Raw genomic sequence first — 14,448 nt, 5'->3', positions numbered from 1 at the left:
AATTTCTGCAACAGTGTTCTTTATTGATCTTCAGTAAAGGCTTACCATGGTAAATTTTAGGGGCAATAGCCCAAGGGCGAAATTTAAGGGGTTTTTCATTTTAGAGGGGCCAAATTTTTATAAAACACCCATTTCATATATTTAACCCAACTTTTATTTAAAACATAATTACTTTTTTCATTTTAGCCCAAAAACAAAGGGGTGGATAAACTATGAAAAGACTCATTTGACCTGATTCGCTGGGAGATCTATTCCATTACAATCGCCCGATTTTCTGCTTTGCAATGTTAAATTTGTTTGCAATTGCCCATTTTCTGGTTTGGGAGGAGGTTTGGGAGGTTGTATTTGGTCCCAATTGCCCTGATTTCTTTTGTGAATGGCTCCCTGTTTTCAAATCTGGTTTTCATCGATGGCAAGAGTGTAAATAAATAAAAATATAAATAAAGTGAAGATATGGTAAATAAATAAAACCTCTTTTTATACTTACTCCAAAGGTATGGTAAATAAATATAAATATAAATAAACTAGAGGTATGGAAAATAAATAAAACCTCTTTTTATATTTAGTCCATAACCCTCTTATTATTTAAGAACGCTCAAAAAAGAGGTTTTATTTAAGTGAATCCTATGGGCCAAATACCATATTTATACAAGAGGTATGGTAAATAAATAAAACATGTTTTTATATTTACTTCATAAGTCACCTTATATTTACAAACACCCAAGGGTGTAAATAAATAAAAATATAAATAAAGTGGAGGTATGGTAAATAAATAAAACCTCTTTTTATACTTACTCCAAATGTATGGTAAATAAATTAAAATATAAATAAATTAGAAGTATGGTAAATAAATAAAACCTCTTTTTATGTTTAGTCCATAACCCTCTTTCTATTTAAAAAGGCTCAAAAAAGAGGTTTTATTTAAGTGAATCCTATGGGCCAAATACCATATTTATAAAAGAGATATTGTAAATTAATAAAAATATAAATAAACGAGAGGTATGGCAAATAAATAAAACATTTTTTTATATTTACTCCATAAGTCACATTATATTTACGAACCCTCAAAAAATGCATTATATGTAGGTGAAGCCTATGGGCCAAATACCATGGGCCAAATTATTATTAATACCATGCAAAAAAACATTATTAACCCTAATATTAGTATTAATAAAAATAAAGATGGCACATGGTATCGACCCATTGTATTCACACGGAATGTAGTCTATTTAAAGGGGGAATTAAACGAGCATAGATCCATCTTTACCCTAGATCTACTAAGCCCCTAGAGGGATCAAATATCATGATATGCAAACTAGCATAGAGTGAAAAAATATTTGATCCCTCTCAGGGCTTGGTAGATCAAGAGTAAAAATGGATCTTGTAATTTAATGTCACTTAAAAATTTTAACTCGGTTAAAATATATATATATATATATATATATATATATATATATATATCAATTATTAAGTTTATTAATTTTTATAAATTAGTAATAGTAGTTTTTAAGCTCTAGGTTTATGATAACCCATGGTAATACCATAGTATTCATGTGAGCATAGACTATTTAAAGGGGAAATTCTATCCATCTTAATTCTGGGTCTGCGGTATTGACCTATGGTAATACCATGGTATTCATGTGAGCATAGACTATTTAAAGGGGAAATTCTATCCATGTTAATTCTGGGTCTGCCATGTGCTAAGAGAGATAAATAGATTTCATCCCTCTAAGAGTGGTAGATGTGGAGTTAAGATGGATATATGTTGGTTTTATGATAATGAAGATATTAAATAGACTTAGGAAATTATATTGTAAAAAACATCTTAAGGTGAATGGTTGAAGCTACGTTTAGTCACTTCACAAAATTGAGTAAAAAATAGCAATATCTCCATTAATATTGATTTTTCTGATTTAACAAAAAAAAATCAAAACAATGAAATCTTATCACTCTTTCTGGATCACCCTCGCAGAAGAGAGATAGTCGCTGCCCAGATTTCCCACCATTTTTCAAACGTTCTCAATATGATATCTTTATGAAAAAGTTAAGGTACTAATGTTGGATTAGTTGTTTGAAAAAAATGCTGGTTTGTACAACCTTTCATCTTCTCCGTTATTCTTAGTTTGTCGTAATGATCTGTAGGGGTTGGACCACTGCACCATATTGTCCTAAAAGGTGGAGATTGTGCACCAAAAAGCAAATTAATCCTCTTCTCTGTTATTCTTAGTTTGTCGTAATGATCTGTAGGGGTTGAAACATCGCACCATATTGTCCTAAAATGTGGACTAGGGGTTGGGACACTACACCATATTGTCCTTAAAGGAGGAGATTGTGCACCAAAAAGGAAATTAATCCACATGTTACAACTTTGTTAAAAAATGCAAGACGTATGAAGGTAGTGAATTATGCTAATAAACAATTTAGATTGGGAGAGATGTAATTAAATTTTATTCTTTCATTGAAGATTTCCAATTAAAATAATAATAAATATACATTTATATATTTATATATTGATTGGAAGGCTTCTAAAAACAGACACTTCTTTCCATTAGATCCCCTTCAAGCCTTTGGAATACCTACTACTTTCTTATATTATATAGTTGGGGCTTGCTACTTGTTGGCGTGTTGGGGTAAACAAACTTGATGTGCTTTTTTTTATCTCACAGTTGGAGTCTATGGTATAAGAAAAAAAATTGATTTGCATTTTCTCATCCTGATAAGTAAATGTTTGTAGATGAAGATTCCATCATAGCAACTTTGTCACAAGGAAATTATGTATATTTTGTTGTTTCTCAGTACAAAATCAAGCAATTTTTTTTTTTAACTCAACATTGGTTGCATTTAGGAGCAAAGAGTTGTCTCCATGCCTTCTTCATGCGAGAAAGTTGTATGGTCCAATGGTCCTGCCATATGATTTTTGACAGCTAGCTTGCGGTACAAGGCTATCTTTGATGATGAAGCAGTAGTAGTAGCTTGGTGGTGGGGAAGATTTGGAAAGTTAAATCTTCAATGAAATCCATGATTTTTATGTGGTTGGCCCTAACGAATAATGTTTTGACGTGAGAGGTTCTACAAAATAGGGCAAGGTAGGGTCCTAGAATTTGTACTCTATGCAAATGTGAAGGGGAAACAATAGACCATGTGCTAGTGTTCATTTGTATTTTTTCTCAAGAGGTATGGGGTGTTATTCTCCCCTTATTTGAGGATAAGTTACTTGGCAGGGGGCTTCCTTGTTGGATTGTTTGATGATACAACACTCAAATAACATAGATTATTGCCCCTGATTGCCTCTAGAGCCATTTGGACAGGAAATAAGGAACAACAATTTTGTATACAAGGATATTCCGCCTTTTCAGGTACATCATCAAATAAAATACCTATATGAAGGCATAAAAATGACTCCAAAGGTTAAAGTTCCAAGATGGGTTACAATCTGGAGGTTGATAAAACTTATCCATGGCCTTTCTTTGTTGGTGCTTGCCAAGGTGATATTCTTGTTATATGTATTATATGTGAATATGTGTGATATTCTTGTTTTGTATATTATCTGTGTTTCGAACCCAAGTCAGTTTCTCCTGCATGTGTGATATTCTTGTTCTGTATATTATCTGCGATTTGAACCCAAGTCATCAACGTGCAGGAGGCAAATTCAAACCAGTGCTACCTTTGGTGTCTTTCATGTCTACCTCTACCAGAGAATTATCCATAATACATCAAGTTATGGATTCACATGTCTCCGGATATTTGATTATTTTTCACATTTTGAAGTGGGCACAGAGGATAGCTCTTGTTTCAGGTGCAAACATATTCATTGCAAGTCATAAATGGGCAGTGGAGCAATAGGGATGGGATTGTTGGGTCAATATAATTTGAACCCAACTGCAAATTTGATGCCCAAAACTTCACAACTAGTTTTGGGGGTTCCCTGGCAACATAAAAGCAGAAAATTAGGAGGTTTGAAACTTTGAGGCCGTGCCCATCATATAAACCTTTTTGTATCACAACAAGCTTGACAATGGGAAATCCTTTGGCGTTCATGCTGGCGCAACCCTGCAACTTCCCAAGTGTGCATGTTGTTCACAATTCACGCTATGATTTATTTATTTATGTATTTGTTTTTGGTTGAAATTTCTACATGTATAGATAGCCTATGTGACATCCTTGATAATCTTTCCATTTGAAGACCAAGTGAAGAAAGCACAGATCATAGTTGAATATATTTTAACTTGGAGGTGTTTAGAAGATTCATTTGTGAATTGAATTGCTACAAATAAGCTTCTTATATTCATTTAATGAACTATGTCAAATACCTCAGTTTTATTTATAGTTTTGTTGAGTTAATGGTTAGTGAATGGCTTGATAAAGAATTTGTTCTTGATCTGGATTCCCCTCAATGCCAGCAAACAGAAATTATAGACCTCAATAATACAATTAATGCTCCTGTCAAACCGTGCCTCAGTTACCGAGGGTACTAAATTTATTGTGATTTCTTTATCTAGTTTGTAAATTACTCTGTGCAGAGGGAAAGAAGAGCTTTGTAGATCCTCCTCTAAGTGAGCTCGATCCTTAAATGAATGTGATAATTGAGAAAGAAAAGCAATCGCAATTCAATGGCTTGGAACTTATTTCTTCTGAAAATTTTACATCCTGGGTGGTTATGGAAGTTGTTGGATCATGTCTAATAAACAAGTATTCAAAATGACGCCCTCGTAAGAGGTAAATGCTTGAAGATATAACTTGGAATGTGAAGAATGGCACCATCATGACTGCGATTGTGTCTAAGCTGCTTGGCAGTTTCTTCTTGCCACTTGGTATTTTTTTCTTATTAAACTCAGTTTCTCTTAGCTTTTGGACCTATACTTTTTAGTTCGAATGTTTGACATGTGTGTAATGGTTTCTGTGTTTAGCGTTATAGTGTAGAGACCTGTAGTTGTTGCATGAGTATATGTTATCACAATGATGGATACAATTGTTGGACACTTTTCTATATTTATTCACTATTGTGTTGGGTTGGGATTTATTCCATGCATATAATATGATGGCAATGAATTCATTGACCAAAGTGAGAGGCTTTGCTAGCAGAGTGCCCTAGAAGAATTCCATCTTGACAACAGTACATGGGGTGTTAATTTTCAACCATTATCTCGATCCCCAACTAATTTTGTTGTTTATACAACTCTTCTCCAACCACATCATCGCATTATGGTGTGTATGGTTCTGAACTATGAACCTCCTTTGATAAGATTATCATTCCTATTTGGGCATGTAACATGTGAAAATTTTATTTGCAACGTTTAGGGTTTGGACTTACCACATGGAGGGCATCTGTTTCATGGATTCATGATAGCAAAAAAGCAAGTATCTACTCCATCAATTTACTTTGAATCAATGCCATATCATCTAGATGATTCCAAAGGTGAGCTTGCATTTCCAGTTTAATAATAATTAGGAGGGAAATAGTTCCATCATTGACAAATATTGAAACAATCTTTTGTGGAAGTGCTCAAAGTGTTAATGGTCGGGTTTTTTTCTTGGGTTATAGGATTCATTAACTATGAGATGCTTGAGAAGAATGCCACCCTTTTTAGGACCAAGCTTATCATTGTTGGTGCTAGTGCACATCCCCGAGATATTGATTACCCTCGCATGAGGAAGGTATTGAAGCTGGGTATTTCTAGATCTTATAATGGTAGTCCTTTCAAAAATTTCTCTTTGTTGTGGAATATTACACCTACAAGAACTTTGTTGTGGAATATTATCAAAACTAATAGAAGGATATGAAAGAGTGTACAATAAGAACCTTGACAAACACAGCCACTGAAACTTGCAACATTGTTTGTAGGAAGAGAAAATTATGTTTCTTTTTTCCAAACATGTATGTTAGTATATTACAGTTTAATGAATATGTTTTCCTATTATCATTTATGGTTTCATACTTTAACAAAACATACGCCAAGACTTCACAATGTTTTATTATTCAGTGAAATATTTGCCATGATTTTACAAGATAATATAATCTCGTGAGAGATTCGCCAAAAGAATTATATATGCATATTATATTATTGATAAAATTGCCTCCCATTTTTCCTATGTATCATGGGGATTCGCCCATTTATTATACATATAAATTTAAGGCGGTTCTTAAAATTTTCCCTGAGGCTTACAAACTCAAAACTTCCCTATGCACTAAGTTGTAGGGGTCCGCGCACTCAGCTGCAGACACAACTCTAGGCCTCTACACACTCAGCTGCAGAGCCTTTTCCTCCTCTAAGACTCTTATCTCAATCTTCCTTCTATAGACCCATTACATTCATCATTATAGATTATGACTTACACCTTCTAAGACACTCCTATTTATACAATCCCATGGTCTACAGACCATGGTTAGATCTCAAAAACCGACTCATATTTACATGAACAAGGGTAAAAACCCTTTTTGACTCCTAACTAGCTAGGTGCTCCGCGACCACAATTTGAGGAGACTTTACATCTTTCTACATCAACGCTTGGGCTTTTTCCCCAAAACTGACCCAGTGGACCCCATCCCAATAGGCCCCAAACACAAAGGTCGTGACTCGCCCTCGAGTCACTCGGCTGGCGCAACGATCTTGTTGCGAAGATCCCCAGCTATACCTATACAACCACTACTTCAGTCGCGCTCTACATGGCTGCCTGCTTTACTTGCTCCACCAGCTGCTCTGTGGCTGGTCCTTCACCGGCTCGCTTGATATTCTATTGTGTAAGCTGCAAGTTCGCCAACTTTTCATGTATGTTGGCCGAGACTAGGTAGGCTTCATCCAACCAAGGACCCAACCTGGCCTTAAGGACTTCTTGTTTTTTCTGCATTGCTTCCACTTGTGTAAGAATTTTCTTTGCCTCTTGTAACTTGGCGAGGCGTTGCGTCGTAGCAATGGAGCATGTCATCGCCCTCACTTCATCGTACTGTTGTTGGAGCTTGCGGATCTCTGTATTCAATCGCTGCAGGTTGGGTTCTTCCTGCAGGATTGTTACCATTTCCATGGCATGTTCAAAAGATGTTGTGCAGTCCATGACTACGGAATCCACCATATCCATCCCTTCCATGATGGCAGCTCCACGTTGTTCCCTAACTTCAAGCGGAGTGGAAGGCTATGACTGGAGTTCCACCTCCATGATTTTCACGTTGAGTTCAAACTGAACTCTGGCCACCTCTGTCTTAGCATCGCAAACACCCGCAGCAAGTTTCCAGATCTTGGCCTCTAGTTGCACTTCCTCAGGGATGTGCAACTCTGGCACTATTCAACACGCCTTTGCAACTGTTGCCGCCAAACGGGCATCCTGCTCCTTGATTGTATCTCTTTCTTTTAGGGTCATCGTCTTCTCGGTGAACATTTTTTTATTGTTCACCTTGTACTTGCTGATTAAACTGAGAGCGCGCTACTCTCGCGCTCTCAATTCCGTTGTCACACCTGTCTGCAGTGTGTGAAGATATTTGTTGGGGAGAGTTGCAATGTTGAGGCCAATGTTCTTTAGAGTGCTCCATTGACCTTTTCATCGACCGATTCTGCGCTCAGGGATCTTTCTGATAGCGCGATTGTCCTGAGATCCACTGTCCTGACAAGCTCGGAAGCCTGACTTGTCCATGGTGCCAAACTTGTCTGTGCAGCGCCCACCTGACCTATGCCCTCTTGTATCCTGTTGGTATGGATCTACAGTTCGCGCAGATCCTTCTGAATAGTACCTAATGACTGCAGGTGTTGTTTCTCGAATTGCTGCAATAGTTCAGCGGTGGTGTTGCGCACTTTGTCCTCGATCTCGTCGAGATCGCCCTCTGTCAGCGTAATGGGATCCAACGGTGGCTTAGTCACCTTTGACTTCTTACAGGGCTCCTCCTTCTGTTGTTCTATGTACCTCTTTACCCGGAATGGAGTGCTCTACCCTTCATCACCGCCACCACTCTGCGCTGATTGTTCTTCCTCCTTAGTCTGGGGCGAAGGGGATTTATCGCTTCGCTTGGAGTCGTGTTTCTCTGTTCGACCTGCTTCTTTGCAGCGCGATCCTTTTCCAACCGAGCCTTCTCCTCGGCCTCCTTCGCTGCACGGCCAACTTTTGTACCATCTGTTTCGCTCCATCCTTTCTCTTTTTCTCCGTCGAACTCCCCACGCCTTTACAGGTACCTGTGGCCAGGTCAGATGGAGAGTGCCAATCTGCTGGCCAGCACCTAATGACTTCCTGAATCGCATCATCTATGGTAAGATATGGCAAATCAAACCACTTCTGCTATGGGTACTTCCGTGCCCTGATATAGATAAGGTGGAAGTATGCCTTGAACTCTGCGTACTCTGATAACTGCTCATACACGGTTGGGGACAACTGTGGCACTGGTTGATGGCCATGCAAATGCTCGCCACCATCAAAATCCAGAAGATTTATGTTTTTGTGACCCGTGCAGGGTCCTTCGTGGCCCAAAGGGAAGCAAATTATGCAGCCTCCAGTAAACCTACCTCCAATGGGGGCAACTGACTGTCCTCTGGCAGCTCCCAAGCAACCAGCACAATAGAGAGCGGCAACCACGCGTAGTGGAAGGTCTTTCCCTCGTCTTGAGCCTTGCGACAATTCGCAAGGAACTCGCTACATAAATAGCGCGACCAGTTACACTGCACACCCTCCGCACATTGTGCAGCTAACGAGATCAAGGGCATTGGAACCTCATCTGTGCGGAACTTCCTCATGACCTTACCAGCTAGTATCTGTGTGGCAATTCTCACCATGGGGTCGATGATGGATGTTATGGAGTACCCGCGCGGCTTCTTGATAAGTTCAAATTTCTTCTTCACCTTTTTTGCCAAGTCGCGCTCGCTTGTCTTTCCACCAAAATCCTTGGCCGGATTCAAGCCTTCATGTGACAGGAGCGTTATTCTGTGGCTGAGCATGTCTATGATGGGGATAGGCACGCCAAGCCATAAACACCCATCATCCACCAAAGTCAGCAGTTTCCTTATACAGGTGGTATTGATATTGGAGCGGTGGTAGTGGGGCACCCACAGCAGGTTCAACAACCCCAATTTATTTACTCCGCGGATCCACTCAACTGGCTCCAACGCAGTGACAACAGAGTCTTTATAATACATCTATTTCATGTAAGTCTTTGTCACGAGGTGGGGTAACCTCTCATGTTCAGTCAAATCCCAATCCTCCATCTTTAAAAGGGGAACCCGAGCCAAGCGTGAACCTTCAAAGGTGATATTTTCTAGCAATAGGGGCGTATGAACGACAAATGTCTCTGCGTCCAGGCCCTTGGTGACCTTCACCTTTCCTTTACGCAGAGGGATATACTCCGGCAACTTGGAAATGGGCTCTGTGCCCTCAACATCTATATCTTCAGTGCCCTCTTTGGCCTCCAAATCTACAACCTTCTCAGGTTGCTTGTCCTTCTTTTGTGCCTGGGTAGCAGAGTGCTTTCTAGGCAACTCGCGCACTGGCATTAGCCTCTTCTTCTTGTCTTTCTTCGGCTTGTGGGCCTTGCGTACTGATGTAGGCTTCATCCTATGCGACCTTGGCGCCATAGGCACAGGAGCCAGAGCCTCCATGCTCACCACTTTTGGGGCCACTCCTTCGGAGGAAAAATTTCCTTTGATGCTTGCAGTCTCACCTGGTCCTGACATAGTGCTGCAAATGAACTGTCAAGTTTCCTCGGGTAGAGTATCAAACACAAAGCTTGCGACCAAATCCTCGAAAAACTTGCGATTCATAAACGACGTACAGCACAGCTCAAAAACTCTAAGGGTGCAAAGTGTTCGTTGTTGGACTGGCACACGTAATTTATAGGAGAATTAGAATTCAAATCTAACCATTCCCCCCAAAATTCGTTCATTAATGCTGATTTGGCGGTAGATCTCCAAAGATTTCAGTCTTAAATGCCCCTAGTTCTCCTCTTAACCGTCTCTTGGCTGTCAAATCGTGAACAGTGACCTTAACGGTCATTTTCTGGCTACGTTGTGTGGTATCTCCCTTCATAGCGCAGCTCCCTTCGCATCACTTTTGGTACTATGACATTACCCTTTTTCGCGCAGCCCCCTATCGCGGAGTCCCCAAAACTGAGCAGTGTAGTTTGTAGTCCCGCGCTCCCTTACAGTTGCCTTGAGCACTAAGACTATCCTGTCGTCATGTAGTCATTGAGTCGGATCTCCTGCATATGGCTTCAACTAACTTCCATTCACCCTTCCCGGAAAAGGTTCTCCATTCAGTTTTGCGAGTAGAATTGCACCTACATCTGTGATTTCTTTGATGACATATGGCCCCAACCAATGCATCTGAAACTTTCGTGGAAACTTATCGAACTTACTATCATATAATAATACCAAATCATTTACCTTGAATTTGCGCAACTTGATGTGTCGATCATGCCATGCTTTTTCATGTTCCTTTTGTACTCGCTGATGAAATCCAGCCAAGAATCTATCCTCTTCGAGCTCCATCAACTGTGTGAGTCATTCTTCAAGGCTTCGCAATCTGCCATCCCTGTGAAAGCTGCTATGTGTAGACTAGGCACGATATATTGCATAGGCATCACCACTTCTACGCCATAGACCAATCGAAAAGGTGTCTGACCTATTAGTTTTTTGCAAGTAGTCTTGTATGCCCACAATATAGCTGCTACGTGCACATCCCAATGATTCCGCTGCGCATTGCAAATCTTTGTCAACACATTCTCCAAGATCTTATTGAAGGTCTCAACTGTTCCATTAGCTTGAGGATGATACGGTGTACATTTCTGATGATACACCTGGAACTCTTCTGTCAGCGCGTTGATTGTTTCATTGAGTAAGTGCATACCGCGATCAGTCATCAATACCTTCAGGTAACCAAACCTGGTTAACACATACTCAAACAAGAACTTAGCAGTTGTGGCCTTTGTACAATCTTTCACAGACTATGCCTCCGCCCATCTAGTCAGATACTTTATCACGGTGATGATATAGCACGCACTTGTTTTCTTTCCTAGGGGCCGAATTGGCTCTACAAAGTCAATAGCCCATTTCTCAAATGGTTATAACGACACCTAAGGATTTAGAGGCATCTCATCCTTTCGTGATGGCCTGCTCGTTCTTTGACATGCATCACACGCCCTACAATATGCTTTGGCATCCTTGCGTAATGTAGGCCACCACAACCTGGCACACAGAATCTTCTGCGTCGTTGTCTTTCCTGCATAATGCCCTCTCGCAGCTCCTCCATGAGCTTTAGCAAGGATGCTATTTCATTCAAAATTGGGCACATATCATCGGAGTATCTCGTCCGATCCCATCTTATACAAATGTTTGGCAATTTATTTTCTCTGAAGCATCTACACCTATATATACAATGTTAAGGTTAGATAATATACTCCACCTTTGCCCTGATGATGAACCACAGTCGAGGGTTTGAAACATTGGCTCCAAGAAATTATTCGATGTGATCATTCTGAAAGAATCTACACTAAACATTATGGATCATAGAAGTCTAAACTCAAAAATATTAGCCCTTCATGGGAGGGATTTTGTTGATAATTTTGAACGCTTGTGTTTGCAGGTTTCAAAGATGAGGTATGATCTAACTTTCTTAAAAAGTGTAGAAATGTGTCAGTTATCCCTGTTTTTGCTAGAATAAATCATCAAAAGAATAATGGTAGGAATTTTCATATTTTCTTCAATTCCAGTTTATCTCTTTTGCGCTCTGAGATTCGCAGGTTACGAAGAGATCTCGATCTGCTCTCTAGGAAGTTATTTCATTTACATCTTTATCTAGCTCATATCTTTTCTTCTCCTCTTTGGATGAAGATTTATGCATGCACTGCCATGAAAGACAATCAATTTGAAGAGGTCTCTAGAAAAAAGCAGTCAACGAAGTTTTTGAGACTTCAAAATGATCGCCTTCCCCATTCGCCTTAGTCTTCTTCAAGCAGAATTCGGAGTGAACAAATTCCGGTCCTCCGCTCCTCGGTTTCTTCTTTAGGTAAAGATTTCATTGCTTCTTCTCATTCCACTCCTGAGAATTCCACTAGTTCGTTTGCGTCCACTAACCTGAACAGTTCCCTGTCTTCGGAGTCTTCGTGTCGTTGTATTTCTAGGCCTGAAAACCTTCATTTGTTCTCACAAGTTTCCGCCTATATTTCTCCCCACAATAAACGCAATTATTCTTCACCCTCGTCTGAGAGGAATATTTTTCTTAGACCTGCTAATCCCTCCAATGACGGCCCTTCCTCGAAGTCGACCCTAGATGCTCTATGTAATGACTTATCTTCTGATCCTCGTATTCTCCCAAATGTTGAACCGCAAACCTTTGTTTCATTGTTATGCAAACATCCGTCCGCTACCCAATCTTGCCACCCTCCGCCTGAACGCTCATCCTCAACCCCGTCAGCACTTTCCTCCCTACCAGATTCCTACCCACCCCCCAATCCTGGATCAGCGCCTCTACCCAACCCCCTTCCCTCAGCTCAGCTTTTTGTTCCAACCCAATCCCCTGCGCATATCTCGACCCATCCCTCCTCGTCTAATTCGAACCATCCCTCATCGTCTAAACCGAAAACCCCACCCTCTGGTCTAATCGTTTCCCCTCCCGCGCCTTCTAACCCTTGCAATCTCCGTCCGTTAACTTTTCACCCCCTCTTTCGGATGCTTTTTATAATAATAATAATTGTTTTAAGAATTCGGTTACTCCCTCCCATAAAATTTATAATAAGGATTTTAATCTTTCTCCCAACCATAAATTTAATAAAAAGGTTTTTAATCTTTCTAGCAAAGAGTTTGATTCGTCCACTTTCCATCTTTTGGAAAAAGGTCTGAATTTTTCTCTTGCTCCCAGAAAAATTCCTCTTGAAGATATTATTTTCAATATCGAATTTGGGATTAAGGACTTGCATGATAACATTAAAGAATCTATTAGGCAGGACTGCGCAATGGTTCTTAAGAATGCAAGGCTTCCAAAAAGCAACCTTTCAAAAGCAAAGTTTTTGGCCCTTAAAACTTTGAATAATGACCCCGATGTTGTTGTTCTTAAAGCCGATAAAGGGGGAGCTGCTGTGATCCTTGATAAAATTGACTACCAGAGTAAAATGTTGGATCACCTCCGCAATAGTGGTAGCTATAAGAAATTAAATAAGAACCCTATTAAAAAAATCTCTAATGAGATTGCTCATGCTATTAATTCTAGTAATATCCCTAGCCCCCTGAAGAAGAAGCTTATTGTTAGCAACCCCCTCACCCCTAGGATTTATGGACTTCCCAAAGTCCACAAAAATGGGGTTCCCCTCAGACCTATTGTCAACACAATAGGAGGACCCACCTATCTTCTTGCTAAGTTCTTAGCTCTTAAGCTTAAGCCCCTTGTTGGCCTTACTGATTCCTTCATGAAGGACTCAGCGTCTTTTGTTGAGGAACTTAAAGATAGTAAGATTGACCCTGATGATTTTCTTGTGAGCTTTGACGTGGTCTCTCTCTATACCAATATTCCCATTAATAAAGCTATGGAGGTTATTAATCGCATCACCGATCCAAATACTGCTAAGTTGGTCGGTCTCTGCCTTACCTCCACTTTCTTTAGTTTCCAAGAAGAATTCTATGAGCAAACGTGCGGGGTAGCTATGGGTTCTCCATTGTCTCCCATAGTCGTGAACTTGTTCATGGAAGACTTTGAAACCAAAGCCCTTGCCTCTGCCCCCATTTGCCCTAAAATTTGGAAGAGATTTGTTTATGATACCTTCATTGATTGGCAGCATGGGCGTGGCTCTCTTGATTCCTTTCTTTCTCATCTAAATGGTCAATCTGAGTCGATTAAGTTTACTATGGAAACTGAGGTCAATGGTAGTCTCCCCTTTCTTGATGTACTAATCTCTAAAAAAGGGGACGGTAACTTTTCTCACTAGGTTTATCGTAAAAAAACTCATATTGAGCAGTACCTGCATGCTAGCTTCCATCACTATCCTCCTCAAAAATCTGGGGTTCTCAAAACCTTAGCAGCTAGAGCTTTGAGGATTTCTGATGAGAGTCACTTTGAAAGTGAAAAATCTCATCTTCTTGGAGTTTTTGAAGATAATGGTTATAATAGACACTAAGGTCTCAAAGCTTTTCGAAAAGCTAGCCTCGGACCTAAGCCAAAAAAGGATCCCCTTAGTTTTACGAACTTTGTGCAACTTTCGTTCATACAAGGAACCATTGACAAGATCACATGCATTTTGAGTAAGAAGAAGGTGCATACTTCCTTTAAGCCCCTCAGCACTATCCGTAGCTCCCTTAAGTTTGTCAAGGATCCTGTTGACCCCAAAGATATGAAAGGTGTTTACTTAGTCCCTTGCTCATGTGGAACACCCTACATTGGAGAAACAGGTCGCTCTATCAAGCAAAGGATCCAAGAGCATGCAGTTGATATTAAGCATAATAGATCCCGCTCGTCTGCCTTAGCCGAACATGCGTCTAATACTAAACACCA

General features: G+C 40.0%; 1 protein-coding gene across 1 annotated transcript; it reads left to right on the top strand.

The window, feature by feature from the left end:
- Positions 1-12,919: 12,919 nt before the first annotated feature.
- Positions 12,920-13,885, top strand: LOC149140724 (uncharacterized). The gene has a single exon (XM_089451053.1). The coding sequence runs from the start codon at positions 12,920-12,922 to the stop codon at positions 13,883-13,885; it is 966 nt and encodes a 321-aa protein (XP_089307179.1).
- Positions 13,886-14,448: the final 563 nt, after the last annotated feature.

This window comes from Pinus tabuliformis, chromosome X, assembly GCF_031772625.1.
Source record: "Pinus tabuliformis cultivar Carrire ecotype Pingquan chromosome X, CPIR1, whole genome shotgun sequence".
In the NCBI taxonomy this organism is placed as follows: Eukaryota; Viridiplantae; Streptophyta; class Pinopsida; order Pinales; family Pinaceae; genus Pinus; species Pinus tabuliformis.
This window is presented reverse-complemented; position numbering and strand designations above follow the sequence as displayed.

Excerpts from the sequence above, each read along its gene's own strand:
- LOC149140724 (XM_089451053.1), top strand. The coding sequence starts at position 12,920 with ATGGTTCTTAAGAATGCAAGGCTTCCAAAAAGCAACCTTTCAAAAGCA.